Below are 20,325 nucleotides of genomic sequence, written 5' to 3' on the forward strand. Positions count from 1 at the left end.
CTCCTTTTCCAAGTGCTTTGTGGCCACCTGATTAAATAATTTGTTCTAGAATTTGGGGTCAGTAGCAGCTGTATAGTGAAGAAAGAGCATAACACATGGACTCATACAGGCCTGGGTCCCAGGCCTAGGTCTGCTCTGTTCTCTCTGTGTAACCTTAGATAAGCCCCATAACTGTTCTGAGCCTCATATTCCTCTTCCAGAAAGGGAGGACAGTAACAATCCTTATGGAATTTTTGAGCAGATTACTTTCGGTCTCTGACAGAGTCAAATCTTACTTGATTTTTTTGTCCCTGCACTTAGCTTAGCTCAGTGCATGGCACACATTGGACATTCAGATAGCTACTCAATAAATGACCGAATGAACGGAGCGTCAGAAGATCTTAGTAACAGTGCTTGATGCATAATTGGTGCTTTTAAATTGTTCATTTCTTCATTACTAGTTAGGTTTTTCAGAGAAAAAGAACCAACAGGATATATGTATATATGTGTACATATATCAAGAGATTTATTGTAGAAATTGGCTCACACAATTATGGAGGCTGAGCAGTCCCACAGTCTGCTGTCTGCAAACAAGAGACCCAGGAAAGCTGGTGGTATGATTCAGTCTGAGTCCAGAAGCCTGAGAACTGGGGTGATTGGTGGTGTAAATCCCAGCCTGGGGACAGAAGATGAGTGGCCCATCTCAAACAGTAAGACAGAAAAAGGAGGCGAATTCCTCCTTTCTCTCTGCCTTTTGTTCTCTTCAGGCCCTTTTTAGATTGGATAATGCTTACCCACATTGGGTATGTACCAATTCAAAGGGTAATTTCATCAGGAAACACCCTCACAGACACACACAGAAATAATGTTTGGTCTGAGTACCCTGGGTTGCCTTGGGCAAGTTATAAAACCTATGCCTTGGTTTCTTCATCTATAAATGAAGATAATTGCCATACCTGCTTCATAGGGCTGTTAAGATTGAATGAGTTCATATATATAAAATGCTCATAATAGATGCTACATTCCGGGATTATTTTATTGTTGTTAGAATTATCTACAAAGCCTAAGGGCATATTTGAAAGACTATCATTAGTAGTGGTAAATCAGGAAAACCAAATAGCCAAAAGTCATTTAGACCCAAGACCAGTAATTACCCTGAGCATGAAACTGGGAAAATTAATAAAAGAACTTTTTTTGTAATGCCTAGGAACTGGTTTGGGAGGTAACGCCAGAAGTACTCATAAATTGTTTTGAATAACATCAAAATTCCCTGAACAAATATGGAGACTGTATTGAAGGCTAACATTCACAATGGGATCCCACTCACTAAACTTATTTCTTGGAGAATTGACATTGTTTCTCAACCCCCTTTCCTTCAAATCAATTCACCAAATATTTTGTAAGAACCTTAATGTAGCAGACACTGAGAGCTAATAACAGAAACTGGACAGACTTTGTCCAGCCTTCTTGCTAATACTGCCTAAAAATTTATCAGAAAACAACATATAATGATGTTTCCTGATTGAATATCTGATCTTCTGTGGTCAACTTTGCCTCTGGCTTCCATTTCAGAGCCTCTTGGCTTCCTCACCCCTTCCAGGCTGTCTGATGGGGACATGCCCATTTCTCCTAGAACCCACAGAGAGCCCTATCTCTGGCATATCTTTAGCCATGTGTTTTGCTCACCAAGCACCTTAAAGCCTGTGACTCCCATAGCTCTTGTGGAAGCGAGAAGAAAAGTGCTATGGCTTAATTCTTGGTGCAATATCCTTTCTTAGGTGCTGCCACTGATTGAATTACTTTTGTTCTTTGGTGAGCCAAGAATCACTGTTCACTTACCTTGAGAAGTTGTCCTTTGTTATAGCAGCTGTGAAAATTAGTGTGCTGACTGTATGTCAGATGCTTCACGTATATTAACTCATTTATTTTCACCACAACCCTATGAGGTAGGGACTATTATTATCATTTTACAGATGAGAAAATTAAGGCATAGGGCTAATTAGCTCGCCCAAGGTGTCACAGCTAATAAGTGAAACTGCTGAGATTTAAACTCCGTCCAATTTCTAAATCAGAACTCTTAACCACTGTATCACACTACTTTTGATAAAAGCTATTGGCTCTCTTTACAGAGGAAAAATAAAAAGCTCATTAGCTCATCTGAAACATTTTACATATAATTTGAGTACTCAGAACCCTTTGAAGATTGTTACTTGGGTGGTGCCTGAAGGGCCCATGATCCCAGCTCCGAAGCCCACCTCCCGAGCTTTCTTCCCAAACTACAGACACTTTTTTTCTGTGGTACTGCGTGTGTCATTCTGTGTGACAAGACAGCAAGGCTGAGCTAACTGGTCACTCAGGCTTCATTGCTACTCTGTCATATGTGATCTCTAGTTTATGAAAATTCTCTCATAATAAGACTTCATGAACCGTTAAGTGTTAAGGAACAAACACCTCATCTTTACATGACTCATATGTTTCCATTCCCCTGATCAATCAGCAAGCAATTTTTATATCCATGACTCATTTTAATAATGGCTTACATTTTATAAATGCCATCATGATCAGAAAGATGGGATGAGCGGCCACACTATTAGGCAGGCAGAGAGATGATGACCACCCCGCTTTTTAAGAAGAAACTAACTCAGGAAGACGAAGAGGCTGCTGAAGGTTCAAGGGCGAGGACAACAGCAGCCTCCTTTCTGCCAAGTTAAAAACACAGTGTTTTCTCATCTACAAAGTAAGGGTCTGTGATTCAGTTATCTTTAAGATCCCTCTCAGCTTTAGTACTCTGCTGTGTTTTATAGCCTAAGAGGCTCTGTGGGAAGCTGCCTGGTTTAGGAGCAGGTGGGGAATACAGCACGGGGACCAAGGAAGAGAACATTTCCTTGAAGCACATTTTAAAACAGAGAAAACACAGACTTTTGAGTCTGTATCTTATCTGTGTCCATGGAAAGATTTCTTAACGTGGAGCCTTAGATCCTAAATCTGTAAAGTGGGAACAAAAACATCTACCTTCTCAGGATTGTTGTAAAAGTGACATGAGCTAATGTTACAAAATGCCCCGTTCAGGCCCTGTAAGTATCATTTCTCTTTTCAGCTCTGCTTTCCTTGTCCTTAAGAGACTTGTGGGAGGCAGAAAGATAAAAATAGTGAGGGAAGTCTTGTGCAAAGTCAAGGAGAAGAGGGCTGATAGAAATGGTGTGAGTAGGTGTCGACCTCTCCTAGCAAGTGTGCTGGTGCCTCCTCCCATCCCCTGTAAAATTCAGTGATACAAGGAATGAATTTCATATGGAGTGAGGAAAGACCAGTTAGTTTAATCTTGTTCCTAGAGATTTGCAATCCATAACGGAGTTATTTAATAAAAAATTGGGGGAGGAGGAGACAGCTTTGAACTAGAGACAGTCTGGTGCTTTTTGCTTATTCCAGGTGGCCCACCCACCCTGCCACCCCCAAATTGGCCTGCCAGAGAGTAAAATCCATGAATCTGCTGCTGCTTGGTAACACCACCCCCTTTCCTTTCTTCACCCCACTGAGTTCAGTGAAAACAATAAGTCATCAGTGGGGGAGGAGAGCTGCAGCCTCCTACACACTAGCATTTGCTCCTGGTAGAAACACTGTACAGTGCACGGGGAGGCTAAAGATGGTGTGTGTTCTGATGCTAAGTGCTCAGCCCAGGCCTGACGTGCAGAAGGTTGGAAGGAAGAGGCTCAGCTTGGGTTCTGCTCATCAAGGAGAGCTTCATAGGGCAAACATAATTTGAGTTGGGCGTATAAGCTGCCACTCTGCCCTCCAAACCCTCAGCAGACATTGCAACTACATCTCATATCCCAGATGTAGTCCAAGAAGCCTCTAGTCTAGACAGAGCTGCAGGCAGCCTGACCAAAATCACCCAGAGTTGGCACATGAGATGTAATCTCTGTTTCCAGGCCTTATAGAGAAAGATAGATGGGGAATGAATGGGACCTAATTTTTCAAAATACAACGTTCTCCTTCCTACATTATAATAAGTTATGGACTGTCTGCAGAAGAATTAGTTTCATATCTGATATGTGTTTGGTCTTTCCTTTAATAATTATTTTTTTTCTGGGAATTCTCTGTTGCTTTCATTTCCTTTTTTTCTTCTTTTTTTCCAAACCCTCCATGCCCACCCTTCTCTGGTAAGAAGAAATCCTTCAGCTGTTGTATGTTTTGAACTCCTTGAAAATGGCAGAATATGAATTCAGTCTGAATTGCTTTTGTCATTATTTCTCTAGTTAATATTGGTTGTATTCTGTAAGTCCATGGTATTTTGCTTCCCTTTTTGAGGTGTAAGAGAATTTCCTTGCATAAATCCAAATATTTTAATTATGTTTTACTGTTTCAAGCAACCTGCTCTTGTTGGGGGTTCCAGAAACATGATTTCCAGGGTGAGAAACTGTAAACTCTCCATTTCTGTTACCAACTTAAAATCTATTTGAATGAAACAATGTACCCACAATATTGAAACACAAAATGTTAAGCTATCCTCAACCAGATGTAGCAAATTCAAGAATTATATGCTTTTAATTACAGTGCTAATTACAATATAAAAGACTAGTTATTTTTAATATATCTTTAAGTTCTCCTTGGTTTTGTTAGTCCTACTGGTGCAGAGTTTAGAATGTAAAACTATTTTTGTTAGCTAATGGCCGTAATCAGGTAGAATAAGCTCTGTAAAGAAGCAATCGACTGGGAAAATAAGTTTGTAACAGAGGCATAATTTGTGAACAATTCAGGAAATGTGAGTTTATGACAGATACTCCTTCACCCAGAAGTTACAGGTTCTTACTCCTTCCTTAATGGGGCCTTTCCTCGAGAGCCTACATTGAGTGATGTGTAATAGGTCCTTAGAAAATACTTGTTGGTTGGATAAATGAATGCTCTTCACTGTGGGAAATTATATGGAACTTGGTGTTTCGCTGTCACATAATGCAACTTATATCCCTTGCATCATTTAATTCAATCAAGTTTTTCTCCATTATTGGAGTGATGAAGAATATGAACAATAACTCTGTTTCTTCTCCTACAGTTTACAGGTTTTTTGAAAAGTGTATTAATGTATTCTTTTCTGTGGGTGCTAGCTTTCTGTCATAATTCTCTTCCCAGTAAGATGTCTGTTTTTTCATCTAAAGTCTCAAGTTTCAGTCACTTGACCCTGAAAGTAAAGGGTAAATACTTCATTGTCTTTCTTATACTATTATACTTATTTTTATACTAAGTAGTTTCTATAAGTATATGAATTATAGTATAAAAATAAGTAGAACAGTATAAAAAATATATCTATCCCTTTGTCCTTTGAAGAAGAATTTTTTTAGTGCCAAAAATTATCTGCAGCAATGAATTACTTTTTAATTGTTTTAGAAAAAAAGTCTTAGAGTATGAATCACTCACATTAATTATGTCAGAAAAATGTTTCCTCAGCAACTGGGGGAAGTTTTATTTTTAAACAGAATGAAGGTGATATTTCTTTTGTCTCTCATATCTGTCTAAAGGACAGCCAGTCACTGCCCGTGGATCTCAGAGACTACTGTTTTGAATCAGCTACCGGCACAGCAGTGGTACAGAGCCGAGCACGCCAGTCTGAGCCTTTTGTCCTAAAGTGGCCAACAGAGAGGGAAGGCAAGATGGACTGGTCTCATTCTGTTTTGCCAAATTAAAATCCCCTTTCTACCTCCTAACTTATTTGAAGCCCATCTTTATTTTATTTGTTAACATGGCACATAGGGAATCAAAATACACTGCCAAAGAGTCATGACAAGTGGCAGCATATGTCACATCCAGGCATTGTCTGATACTGTTTGTTTCATCTATGCCTCTTTTCAGCAACCAGTTACTGAGCATCCACAGTTGAGAACTCCTGATAAATAACAGCCATGAGCTTCATTGGAACAGAGTGGAGCCACAGTCTTTACAGTGGCCTTCAAGATTCATAGTGGGGATGCCCCTAACCCCAAGACTAACACCTGCCACTCTTCCTTCCCATTCCACTCCTCCAGGGCTCCCTGGCTGTGCCCTCTTCCCCCAGGTAGTTGCATTGTGGCTTCCCTCTCAACTTAAGGTGTTCGTTCAAGTCCCTTTCTCAATGAGGCCTACCCTGACCAGCTTATTTAAAATCACAAAACTCTCTGTCTTGGCATTCCCAAACCTCTTTACTTGCTCTTCTTTAAAAAATTGCATTCATTATCTCAAATACTAAATACTTTGCATATTTATTATATTACCTGTCTCCTTCCCCTTGTTTGTCTATTGTTCCTATTGTTTTGTTCAATAATATGCCTAGAATAGTTTCTGGTCTTTATTAGGTGCTCAGTAAATAATTATCTGTTAATGGTTTAATAAATGAATAAATAATCCTTTTGCTCCTTGTTATGACTAGTCATAAATAACAGGTAAGTGGTTATATTTATAATAAAATCTCATTAATTAAAATATAAAAACTTAAAATACAGCCATCCTATTATTAAGGCTAAACAATTTTAGACTCTTAAAAGGCTTATAGATTAAACCTGGCTTTTGGTTTCTTGATCCCACTCTATAAAGCTGTGTGTCAAAAATTCCCATGGCAACTCAGTTGCTTGTTCACAGGCAGGAATGTATTTAGAACACAGAACTTCAATGTAAGGATCATTGAAACTCTGGTGTGTATTTCCTTCATTCACCTCTGTTAGCTTTGGCTCTGGGTTTTAAACAGAATGCAGTTTTAAATGTTGCTGATTTCTAACCCTTCATACAGTATTGTAGGCTTTAATAAGACCTAACGTGAATGACTACTTGCATTAGAAAGGGATTTGGGGTAATTGCAGCCAGAGATAGACTCTCCACCTGCAGAGAGCAAGGGTCTACGTGTTCCGCGGAAAGCTGTTGATCATAAGGATGAGATGCCTTTCAACAAGGTTTGCAAATTAGAGAATTATATTTTCTCAGGCCATGGGACAGAGAAATCCCTGCACTTAGAGATGATTCACTGGTTATATTTTAGGTATATGTTTGTCCAATACAAAAATTCACTTACTCTGTTTCTAAATACTAGTTCACATGGGGGTATACATCTTTTTCCAGTGCTCTTATTATCTTTTCCATAATTAAAAATCAACTCTGATGCTATTACCTCATTTTAAGATGGAGAATTATCTTGCCATGTCTTTTGTTTGTTTGTTTGCTTGTTTGTTTGTTTAACATTCTGAAGAAACTCTTAAGCCAAGAGGCTATAGCCTTTTTGTATTGGTAGCTGTTAACAATTAAAGCAAAACAACATATTAAATAAAGATGGTTTTATTATCATGTAGCCTGGAATGGAAAGGTGTGGGGAGGAAAGAGAGGTGCTATTATCATTTGTGTATTCATGCTTATTACTCTGATTCTAATTAAAATGCATTTGATTGTAGAAAAAGGCTGAGAAATGTGCCTTAAAATCACAGTTTAATTCCAAGATCTGAAAGCATGCCTAGAAACAAAAAGTCACTCTGAAAAGCTCATTCTTTGAGACCTGCTATGATAGACAGGCATGATTTATTTAACTCTCTCCATTGGAAGGATTCAAGGTTATTTTCCAAGCTCTCTGATCTCTGAGTTTTTAGCTCTGTTGTTTCTAGATACCATTGCTGATAAGGCCCTGAAAGTGAGTTTAATCTGTTTCGGGAACTTCAGCTGTGCCATGAGCTCACCCTTGACTAGCTCTCCAGAGTGAGACAACCTGGGATTGAGTCCCAGCTCCACTTCTTTGTAACCATGTGACCTACGGACCTATCTGAGTCTCCTTTTCCTCACGGGTAAATTAGAGATAGTAATGACACCAACCACATAAAGTAAAACAATAATAGTAAGTTCTCAATAAATGTTAGTTGTCAATATCGCCCTCTCTTTTAATCCTCATAATTCAACAAAGTAGCAGTCATCACTGCTTTACAAAGTATGAAATTGAGGCACAGTGTAACTTGTTCAAAGGCATTCAAGAAATAGGGGTTAAGCTAATTTGAATAACTCCTCCCTCGACCATGACAATCCCTTTGAAGCTATTTGATTTTAATCCAAAAATTTTTTTGGTCTGTAGATTGAGAAGCTGCATCTTAATAATTTTCATTTCTCTGTGCTGCCTACCGAGGATCTGGGTCTGAAAGCAGCACCAAAGAGGTGGCCCTTATCTTGGCCCTCAGTTCTTCTAAAGCATGAGCTTTTGCTATAGGAAGAAATTTCACCCTGGAGATCTGATCACATAGTTCTACACTAATGTTTATGCAAAGCTGTGCCACCTCCTTGGAGCCTTTGTAACCTATGTTAACACCTGAGGTCACTAATGGGCAGAGAGATCAACAGCTAGTAGCAGCTAAGTAAAACATTTATGGGAGTTGGTGAAGGAACCATTACAACTGGGGCCACATCTCTTGGTCCACATACAATCCAGCTTTATTTCAGAGAGCAATGCACCTTTCTATATTTTAAAAGACACTGTGCTTCGAGCATTTTAGAGTTTTTAATGGCCCCAAAAAGGGAGTTCATAAATATATTCTGAGTGCCTATTGTGTGTCTAGTACTATGCTTGGGGCTAGAGAGAGTCCATTCATAACCATTACTGTGAGCTAATAATTGAGTGGAAATACCTAAATAATACAGAACAAAATATGAACTGCAAAAAATATACTCACAATGTATACATACCTTTGTTTTCCTTGAGGCAATTAAATGCCAAGCAAATAAAAAGGCCTTCAATGTGGGCTTATTATTTTGCATAAAAGGGATGTGCTGATATCACATAAGAGATGGAAACAGTTTATTCTGACTGGGAAGCGTGGAAAAGGCCTCAGGGAACAAGTGTTACTGGCCTTGAAAAATGAGTAAGCTTGTAATTGAGGGAGGGCGTGGAAGGCTGAAGAGGCAGCTAGAGCAGAGGCAGGGCAGTGTGAGTCTACGGCACGTTCAGAAGATTCAGGAGAGTGCAGCTAAGTGTAGACTTCGTACAGATAACAGTGGAAGAAGAGGGCATGAAAGTAAACTGGAGCCTATCACGAAGGCATTAAATGACAGAATGGAGCTTACATTGTACTTTCTGAATAATAGGGAGGTTTATGAAGAATGGAGTAATATATTCACTTCACTATTTTTGGAAATAATTCTGAAGATAGTGCAAAAGGATGGATTTTTTTTTTTAATTTTATTTTTGTTTAAAATATTATGGATGTCCCTTTTTCTCCCCAATGACCCGTTCTACCCTGTCCCATCCCCCTCCCCAGTCCCTCTCCCCACCATTGTCCGTGTCCTTGGGTTGTGCATATATGCATATAAATTCTTTGGTTACTCTCTCCCCTTCCACTCACCTGCCCTCCTCCAAAAAGGATGGATTTAGAAAATGAAACTGGGCATAGGTACCATAGGCTAGGAAGCACAAATAGAAAGCTCATGGAGTACTTCAAGAAATGAAGGCCTCACTTAAGACAGTTGATGAGGAAATGGAAGAGCATTCCAAGGAGCCAGAGACCACTCACCAGGAAACTAACTTGCAGTTGTCCATAGGGAGTGGAGGAAACTGAAAGATGGAATGAAAGAACTAGTTTGATAGTTGCAGCCAGGGCACTTTGTGAGATGACAGGTACCGGGTTCCCTGACAAGACTGGAATTTCTGGAAAATTGCGTGCTTTGGTTTCATGGTCATGCCTGGCTATAAAGCATTAATGACATTTTTCAACTCCTTTTAGTATTGCAAAGCATATTTTTCTATTTTCAAGGCACAAATCTATTTGATAAAAGTAAACTTTTCAAAAGAGAGCTCAGGATTTCCTCAGGGAGTCCACACCTATGCCCCCTATAGCTTGAACGTATAGGGGAGGCAAAACTTGACTTCTGTCCGTCTTAGGTTTTCAGCTGGACCTCTAACAAAAACACAAATTAAGAGGAGAAAACCACACAGAAATTTATTAATGTGCAAACTTCATGTATGAGTGAAAGACACCCGGGAAAAATGAGTAGTTCGAAGAGGTGGCTGTAGAATTCAGGATTAAATATCATTTTATAGGGAAAGGGGAGGGGATGTAGCCCTCTTAAGGGGGAGTAAATAATTTTTAGGAAAGGTGAATGGAGCCTGAGAAGACTAGATGGGAGGTATGGTGGTTCGTAACAGAGTTTGTCTGGGTGTGGTGTTGGCTGCTGGTCTCCTTTCTGGTGGTGAGGCAGTGCTCCCTGGTTGATGAAACTCCTGGGAGGAGGAGATTAATGACAGTTGAGTTTCTTTTGGAAGGTTTATCTTTAGGCAGATTAAGGGAGTTCAGAGAAAGCCTCTCCCTGCATTTGTTGTTCTCAAGTGCCTACAGCTCAAAATAATCAATATGCCAAAGTGGCATATTTTGGGGTGGTCTTGCTGCTGCCCTGCCGTTAGGCCAGCAGCCCGGGAATGACTATCAGACACTCATAGGAAGTATTTACTAGAGCAGTGCCTTGGACAGCTGCTTTAAGTAAGGTGGTCGGAGCCCTGAGCTGCTGCTTCTTGAAAATACATTTCACCTCTTTCATGTTCTTTTTTTCCTTCCCATGCTTACGCTCTTAGAGGAAAAGTCCGGTAAGAAATAACAATTCCTTTCCACATTTTGGCCAAATATTTTTTATTCTGTTTATTTTCACCATCTGCATATTTAATGATTGACTGTGTTTAACAATTAGACAAGATTTTGAATTTTAAAAATGAATCTTTGTGAACCGGGACAAGGTCTAATTATGTCCTATGGGGAAAAAAGGAAGTTGGTTGCTAAGTGATTTTACCAGCTAGTTATAAAGGGCCACAAAGTAATGTTGCAAAGATTCACATCTGCCTCAATATGACCAAATATTTTAGGTATTGAGTTTCATTTATTGCAGCTTCCACTTGAATTAATCAAGCTACATGTATGTACCATGAGCTAGGCAATATTTTTTAAAGTTAATTTTTTTAAATGTACAACTTGATAGCATCCATCCTGAATGAATGTTTGTGAAGGTGACCTAGAAAACCTAAAAAAGGGAAGTTATTTTTTTTCTGGTTAATCAGAAAAGTATCTCTGTATGATGATTGCCAGAGGGAAAGGGGGTGGGGGAAGGTGGAATAGAGCAAAGGAGGGATAAATGGTGGCAGAAACAGACTTGACTTTGGGTGGTGAGCACCCTATTCAATATGCAGGTGTGTTGTAGAGTTGTACACTTGTACACTTGAAACCTGTATGTTTTTATTAACCAGTGCCACCCCAATAAATTCAATTAACAATGTAAAAAAAAGAGAAAGAAAAATGACTAGGCATTTCAGAAGAAGCTACCCAGTAGAAAAATAAACATATAAAAATAAACCCATAAGAAAAAAGAAAAATATCTCCTCCTGGAGTCAGACAAAAAAAGAGGATCTTTATAAAGTGTAAGTCACCTCGTGCATGCTACTTTTCAATAACAGTGGGTGAATTTTAGTGGCAGCACACAAAAAAATTCAATGTTCTCTTCTTGGCTGCCTGGCTTATTTGGAACATGTTTCCAGGATGCTGATAGTTGGCTGACACAGATGACCTTGCCAGTGGGAAATATAAAAACATTGTGTTTCCATGTTAACAAGGACCAGAAGTGGTTGGTTGAGTCTATTTAACTCCCCTAGGTAGATGCTACAGCAACTGCTATAACCTCTCATCCTGCCCATTGACCCAAACCTGGCATTCTCTGTACCGCGTACAGGATACCCACTTGTAGTAAGTCCATGTGATAGGAGGGAGGAAGAACAAAAGACACAGAGGAACAAAAAAGTAGGATCAGAACTACTTTATTCAAATATGGGCCCAATATCTTTTTGTTGCCCAAAATAAAATAAACACTTGTTATTAGTCTTATTACTACACTAAATAGCCCACTCCTGAGTAACTGAGTCAAATATGTAGCATGCAATATTATTGGTGCTCTTTAGTAACTTTTCTTTATGTTTTGCCAATTTCAGTTATTCTCCTTGACCCTGAATCTTTCTCTGAATCATCCAAATTTGGCCACTTCAAATATTGATAAGACTGCATGGCCTAAAGTTCACCTGTGGTGCTTTTAAAATTCTGTTTCTCATTGGTTTTCCTCCTGTTGTCCTTACAGCAATTTTAACTACAAGTACTCCTTTTCATTTTTAGCTGTAAGTCTTTAAGGATGAGTCCTCCTCCCACTCCCTTCCCTTGTTTTTTCTTTAGAAATGTCATCTCATTGATTGCTTAATCTGACTAACTTGAAGTGATATCTTGTTTTAGTGATCTCTTTGTTTCTCTTTCCAAATGGAGTTTCAGATCATTACAACCAAGTCCTACTGGACATGATTGGTATTTATTGTAATCTGACTTGTAATAGATATAATTTAAATACATATAATAAAAACAAATTTAAATATAGACAAATACCTACAATGGGAGGGTCGCAAATAGGTGCTTGCCAGATAGTTTGTCTTCACCCTAAAGATTTAAAAACAAATTGTAATATTGGCTAGGATTAAAGCACTAAACATAATAGTCATATATACCAATTCTTTTCTAGGAAATTTCCTAACATGGATCACTGAATTTGCTCTGACTAGATTATATAAAAGTAATATTTGTTTGGTGCTTAATAGCTTTTCATGCATTTTTTTCTGTTTCCCCATGGCACTGAATTTATTAGCAAGTGAGGATGTCATAAATGTCATAAAGCTTTGAAACCAGAGGCTAGTTTATTTAGTGCTTTTGATGAGCAATACAGATTATATTTGGTTACTTTTTAAAAATAAGTATCTTAAAACACTGACCTGCATTGGCTAACACTAAGCCACCCTAGTTAACAGAATTTATATTCTTTTGTGGAAAAAAAACAGCAAAACAAACCTGGTGTGGAGTAAGGACACTATGCGAACTGCAAGGACATAGGCTCAAGTATATTCTGTAGGGAGTCAGAGCCATATTGAAAATTATATATGTTTTACAAATATAACATGTACAAATACAACCAAATATCTTTATTCTAAAGATCAAATCATAACTTAATACACCCACTTTGAAAGCAGACTCAAAATACAAAGAGTTATCTCTGAAGTAAACACCAAAATTAGAGGGAGAAATAAAATGCTTTTCAAAACCTCCCAAATTTATTAGAAGATCAAGAGCAATCTAGGAATTGAACAATTAATGTTTAAATAGGAATGCAAGAAATTTGTTCAGAAAAACAAATAGACCAATTGCAAATTCCCTGTTTGAGTAATCAGGTGAACTAATAAAAACAGCAGATGAAATTTACTGAGAGCTTATTTTATATGACACAAATGCCTGCAATCAGAGACAAATTGGCCACCTGCAGCTTCTGAGCACTGGATAAGTGTTTTGTTTGGTTGTGCAGTTAAAAACAATTTTAGTCTGCATTTAAAAATTAGAACATTTGAATTTAAAAAAAAATAGATTGTGCATTTTCGTTCAACTCTCAAGATCTGGCAGTACAAGGCCCACATTCTTGCCTGGCAGGCACAAGTGCACCTGAGTAGTGGGCAGTTCACGAGAGCTTCGTGAAATACACGTGCCCTTGCAGCACCCCAGCTCCTTGCCCTGTACACATTTGAGTTTTCAACACTACACTTAGGAGTGTTCAGCTTATAGAACATATCAAGACCAGATACTGAGTGAGTTTCCTTCCACCTTTGAAGCAAATCTATTAGTAGAACAAAGATAGAATGCTAAAGGCTTCAAAGGTCATGGGAAATGACAGAAGAAACAGTAAAATAAAACTTTTAACAGGCAAAGACCCTCCCCTCTTGGCTGATAATGATTTTACTGTCCTTCTCATTCAGCAGTGCCTACAGCTAGTTTATGCTCCTTAATGGTGATAATTAACATATATCAAGCCCTTTGATTTGACTTTTGGAGTTCTTTTTCTTTTGAAGATTTCAGATAGCTCTTAATTATGGACCTTGAGGCTTTCTGGGTCTGACCTTTCCACAGCTTCTAGTGTCTTCTGGATTCTGGTTAATGAACTCGTGACTACTTGAATTTGAACAGCTGTTCCTTGACAAAGGCATTTTGCAAATAGTTTCCAAAATGCTCTCTTATGATGTTGTATTTTACTAGGAAAAAATACAGGAACTATTGATTAAAATTTAGGTTTTTAACACTGGAAATTAAAATATGACTTAATTTGAGTGAATTAATTTATTGAAATTATTTTGAAAAGTGTTGTTTTCTATAATCTTATATTAATAAAATGTCTTAAATTTAAGTTTCTGCTTCTGGATGGCTACAATCTGTATTTTATTTTGCATTATTTCTCATAATTTTATCTTAGGGGAACTTGTGTCATTTTAATCGTCCCTTTGCTTTTAAGAATGAATTGTTTGCTATGAATTGAAGCTGAAATCATAAATTTCCATATGTCTTTCTTTTGAGGAGATTGTTAGTCTGGTCATTAAAGAATTATAAAGCCTAAATCTGTATATAAAAGAGTATTGGAACTCTCAAAATATAGTATGTATTAGTTAGTAAAAGAATTTAAGCCCAGAAATGCATATTCGTAAGTATCCTTTTTTCAGATTTTATTTAAATTGCATCCATGCACATAGATAGATTTATAAGAGAGATGCAATCAATATGGAGCAGTAACTGGAAAGTAAGGCAAAAAATTTGTCTAAATTCTTACAAGTAAAATTGACTAGAGTAAATATATCTAAACTCCTGGCTACTTACAAGACTTATGTGAGAAGTGGGACATTAGCCACAAGAGCTCTTTGCTTTTTAGGAGTCCTCCAACAATGTCACACTTCATGTCCTAGAAAGAATATGATAATGGGAGTTTATAGATCTAAATTCTGTCTCTGATTCTATCCATTTGCTGTGCCTCAGCCTCACTTTCCCCTTTAATCATAAAGGCAGCTGGATTAGATATTCATGAAGGCCTCCCACATATAAAAGACTATAGGTTTTCATTTCCTGTATATGTTCTGGAGAGTAGAACCATCCTCTTCATTTAAGCAACCTTCTAGTTACTTTTATGTTTATGTTCCTGAACCAGATTTGAAGATTTGGCCAATACAGGATCCCAGGTGGCCTCTGGTAAATTCATGGGTTGACCCATATCCTGAAAGTGCAACTCTGAGCATTATCTCTTTCCTCACTCACATAATAGTCACTCTTGTTACTACAGAAAATTTTTTAAAAAGGAGAGCTATCAGCGATTGTTGAGGTAAATTGATAACCATAGTCATAGTTAAAGTGTGAGGAATGAAAGAGACAAGTAGTATGTCTATTTGTTGTGTTTTTCCAGACATTGTCTGGTCCACCAGTGTTCTGTTGGTGCTAGACACTTTCATTTTCCCATCTGTGTTTGGCAGGGGCACCTCATCTTCCCCATCACATTCCTACTCATTGGTAGAGGCTGCCCAAAGCACCAGGCCAAGAACAACTACTTGCAAAATAAAGTTCTCATCAGCACACGTGCCACAGAACACCAAAGAAAAGAGCCAGGCAAAGAAGAAGTCTTTCTAATCCTGGTCTCTGATTTTTGGAGGCTCCAATTTAGGCCCTAATTATGTGAGAAATGCATCGTATCTGTGATGTTTGCTAACACCCTGTTGTGTGGGGAATCAGCTTTCCCTGTACTACCTATTCTCTAAAGCCCTCCTCCCCAAATAATCTGGAGAAAAACTCCTCATGCCAAGATAACAAAATTTCTTGTATGTTTCTACCTTGTTCTTGTGTACCCATAACTTGAAACTAGTGCATCCCCATGAGCAAACTATATTATACAATGGACAAATTCTCTTTAGAGTTCTCTAAAACTTCCTTCTGTTTTAAATGAGGCACAAATACCTTGACTGCCTGTCTTCCTTTGGCCTGATTACTTGGAGTACATGTTTAGTTAACTGTTGATGAAGCCTTCTGTTACCCAAGCCTGTTGACTGACCCATCATTCTCTGACTAGGTGTCTGTTCTCTCTTCCTTTTTGCTGATCACAGAGGCGCAGCCCGGTAAGAACTGTCAACATTTTTACCTTAAACATGTATAGAGAAAATTGCCGCCAAGGCCAGGTGGCCAGGTTGGCTTCTCATCAAATTTATGATAGCCCATTATGAATGAGACTATGAATTCAGTTTACTGGTTGGAAGTGTCTGGTCCTATAAGTGTCAGGAACTTATTTTAGGATTATAAGAGCACTTTTCCACAACAAACTAAATTAATACATAGGTATCCCAATTCCTAGGGCTAAATTTCAAAAATGTGGGGTGTGTGCCCGTGTGTGTGTGTGTGTGTATGGAGGGTCTGGAGATTGGCCAGAAAGCACCACAGAAGTCTATAGCAAAGTGATATTAAAGAATAAGAAAACTATAAGGAAAGTAAGGAAACAATTGTTAAGCCACGTGGCTTTTAACACTGCATTTGTGGTAAGTCCCTGGACCATAAGTTACATTGGTCAGTGTTCATGACACATAATCACAGTTGCCATCTTCCAGGAGGAGACATGCTTTCAAATCGATATGCCTAGGCTGTCACCTAATTCTTTGTGTCATCACTGAAGGCGAGTCAGTTTAGTTTACATTGTTCAAAGTAAAATCTCAGTCATTTTCCTTAGGTTGAAGAGTGTGATGTATTCAAAGGAACAAAAAGAAGGGTCTTTGCTATGTTTGAAATAACCCCCATCTGTCTGGTCAGTCCCTTGAGAAAGGAAATGGAACTGAAAACAATGCCCTCTGAAATATCCCTACGTCTGTGCCAATTAAATTCATCAGTTACTATCTAAGGCAAATACTCTGCTCCAGCTGAGAAACTGGTGGTTCTCTGTTTAAACTACTTGGCTGGGGATCAAAGAAAACAATACCTGCAGGTGTGGATGATCCCAGGCGGCATCTCAGATTATGGCAAGTTACTCCTTTTTTCAAAAGAAAAAAGTGAATTAACTAATTCAAAATGAAGGACATTTATTCACAACCTACCTATAAGGACAGTCATTGAAAAGAGGAAAATGTGGTCATTTGGTGAGGAGAAGGTTTTTTAATTCAATGGGTTTTCTTTCTGAATGTGGTTTGTGTGGTCGACATCACCGTAACCTTGCTCTGGATTTGTCACGCTGCAGCATCAAGGCCGTTAAAGTCTGTATGCTGGATCTAGCTGACAAGAGAGCTTTCTTTTCTGTTGCTGTTGACTTGCTGTTCAAATATCTGTTCCTTTCTAAATTGATCTTGTTTTATCCTTCCTAATTTCTAAACATGAATTTCGTTGCATATCTCTGCCATGTCTTGCCGGCACTTAATGGGTAATTGTTGATTCACGAGGAGTATTTAATAAAAATGTTACAAGGGCTTCTCATTTAGGGCCTCCCAGCAGTAACTATCTATTGAATGAATTGATACACCAGGAATCAGTGAATATAAAAGAAGCTTTGTACCTTTCTTGGTTTTATAAGTATTACATTTTTAATAAAAGGGGTAAGAGAGAGACCAGAAGGTCTTCAAAACAGCCTCTGGGGCCCCCTAATTCCTGGATTTCTGGTCTCACAATACTAGAGGGGCCCTATTCCCTCAATGCCAATCTCACAATTGACTACTTGAAATTAGAGCCCCTCCCAGCCGGGCGTGGCTCAGCTGTTCAGCGTCAGCCTAGGATCCAGGTGATCGAGACTCTATTCCCGGTCAGGGCACATGCCCCAGTTGTGGGCTCGATCCCCAGTCAGGGGCATGCGGGAGGCAGCTGATCAATGACTCTCTCATCATTGATGTTTCTCTCTCTCTCTCTCCCTCTCCTTTCCTCTCTCTGAAATCAATAAAGATATATTAAAAAATAAAAATTAAAAAAAATTAGAGCCTCTGGGTCTCTTCCTTCAGACCTTATTAATAAAAATCTGACTAGCCAGGGCTCCATAACCTAGAAAAACATTTTAACGTCATTTAAACAATTTTGTTCTCTTGTTATTTTTGTCTGTATAGTCTTGTTTTCCAAAAGCCAACTTGTATCCAAACTCCTATAATGACTGAAGCTGATTTAAATTACCACATTTATTTAAAATGTTCATTTATAAATTTAAATAAACACATGTTAATGTAATGAAATATATTCACTTATTAAAATAAATAATTATATATAATTTAAAATATTAATTTATTAAAACAAATTAATATTTTAAACAAGTAAAATACTTATTTTATAAGATTTTACTAATAACAGTAATTCTCTATATGGCACACACACAGATTGATTGCATTATTAGGCAAAACAAGACAGAAACTAGTTTGAGAAATTGGGCCACCCACTAGGAAACATCTAGTGGATCCTGTTCAGACTGAAACTGCTCTTCTATCATGAGTTCAAAATGAAACCAAAAATTCTAAAAAATCCTTACAAAAGAGGAAAAGAAGCTTTTTATAGTGCTATGCCTTGTCCTAGGTTGTTGATATTATCATTTGAGAGAAGAAATATGTGACCACTAGGCTGAGCCTTCACCCAAATGGGAAAGTAGAAAAAAATGCTTGTTGCCCACCCACGAAATTCGTGGTCATACCCTTTGGAATACTTCCCTGCACTCCCACTTTTCCCGTGGCAGCTCTGCCTGTCTGCCTCCTCAGTCTCCTAAGGCAGCGCTGCCACGCCCCCCCAACCACAGTACCACCCTTTCAGTGATCTATTTTTCTGGAAGCACCTCATGCTAAGAATCTTTCACAGTGGTTTTGAATCAAATCTGTTTATCTAGTCAATCCTTCTGTTATTAAAATAAGTTTCTTCTAGGGCTTTATAAAAACTAGAAATGGCCCTCTCAGATTATTACTGTTGGGCGTTTTTGCATGCTACTAGTATCATAATGCCTTGAGCTAAAGGAATGGCTCCCTTGGTAGATTGGTGGGCCAGGTAGCAGGCAAGTGGAAGAAATTGGGGTGGGTCTACCTGGTAGGGAAGATAGAATCCCCTGGCTCCCTGCATAAAACAGCCCATTCAGTGGCAATGCTTCCAAGGTTTCCTTCTCTATAACATTTGCCACTTAAATCATTAAAAATTGCAATAGTTAACTAATGACTGTTTCTACTAAATTATGGACCCCATCTGCTAAGAGCAGACAGTACTCCTAATATAGTCTATGATTTTCAAACATCAAATGTAATTTAAACTTGGATTTACTTTCTTGTGTGCTAGACTTCAGGATTGTTTTTTAATAGACTATCTTTACTTTACCAAATCTACCCAGGTAAGGGATTTTTCTGGTTCAGGAGACTTATGATTTACCCTCCCTTTCTGTAATCCTAAGTAAGATGAAAAACTGATATATATGGGTGTGTCTCCAATTTCCAATTTGAATGTGATTCTGAGAAAAATTTCATTTTTTCCCCATCTGCATTTCTTTGAGTTCAGTTTAATTGCAATAACAGAAGTATACATATTGTACATAACATATATGTGGTCTTAAACCTTATAGTGTCTATTTCTAATTCTAGGGTGCAATTAAAAGGAACTTATCCAGTAAGTATATCTTAGCTACCAAAAATAGAATACAATTTAAAAGAAGGAATAAGTTCCTTGGATCTTGAAGCATATATACATTTTACTTATATACTTTTGGGCTTGATTTTTAAGACTTACACATATCTTTTACAGCAAAGAAATCTTGTAATGATAAAAGGGGCTTGGTGGGTTCTGAATGATTAATATTTAAATTCTGAAAATGAATATGTTTTTTGGAAAAACTTTGCTATTTGCTTCCTGTATTTGTCAACTCTTACTGTATCATTTGACTATAGAAATGAAATTCATCAAGTGTGTGCTTGGTGATGGGGGTGGGGAGAGGAAGGGGGCAGAAGAAACTGAAGATAGATGTAACTTACCCATTCTTGTGTTATTTGATATAAAAATTTTAGTCAGCCAAGGTGACATGGAATAGATTATAGTATACATAAGGCATGATTTTTTCTCTGCTGTTTACAGCACATTCTAGGGAATACTAAATTCCTGGTTACTGGTTAAAGGTATAACATTTTCTTGGCATTTCAAGAAAAGAACAGGCAGAGAATGCTGGATTCATGTACTATGTACATATGGCCTGGCTCAGTGTTCTCTTATGGTAATTGGGAACGAATCAAGGCAGCAGACATTCGAAGAATGGTGTGCTACTCCACTAGCTCTGCAGTACACAGATCTTCTGTTTGATGGCTTATCATGGTAATTCCTTGGTTAATTAGGTTTTACAAATGTCAGAGAAAATGCTACTACATATGCCTATTATAAGACTGTTGCATTGCCAGAGGAGAGGGTTTGTTTTCTGGGCTTGTTTTGCAGAGCTTTCATGTTGAGTTTCGTATTGATAGGACTTAAATCTCTAAGTGTTTCCAAACATAGCTCATAAGACAGATAAGTAAGGAATGGCAAG

The 20,325-nt window shown here is 38.1% G+C and overlaps 1 protein-coding gene across 1 annotated transcript in view; it reads left to right on the forward strand.

Moving 5' to 3' along the window:
* SGIP1 (SH3GL interacting endocytic adaptor 1) overlaps window positions 1-20,325 on the forward strand; it is a 167,034-nt gene that overhangs the window by 95,556 nt on the left and 51,153 nt on the right. The window contains exon 9 of the mRNA XM_087820501.1: window positions 19,397-19,421. Within this exon, the coding sequence (XP_087676627.1) occupies window positions 19,397-19,421 (25 nt within the window). The remainder of the gene's footprint in view (window positions 1-19,396; window positions 19,422-20,325) is intronic.

The sequence above is a fragment of the Miniopterus natalensis genome, chromosome 9, assembly GCF_054644295.1.
Source record: "Miniopterus natalensis isolate mMinNat1 chromosome 9, mMinNat1.hap1, whole genome shotgun sequence".
NCBI lineage: Eukaryota > Metazoa > Chordata > Mammalia > Chiroptera > Miniopteridae > Miniopterus > Miniopterus natalensis.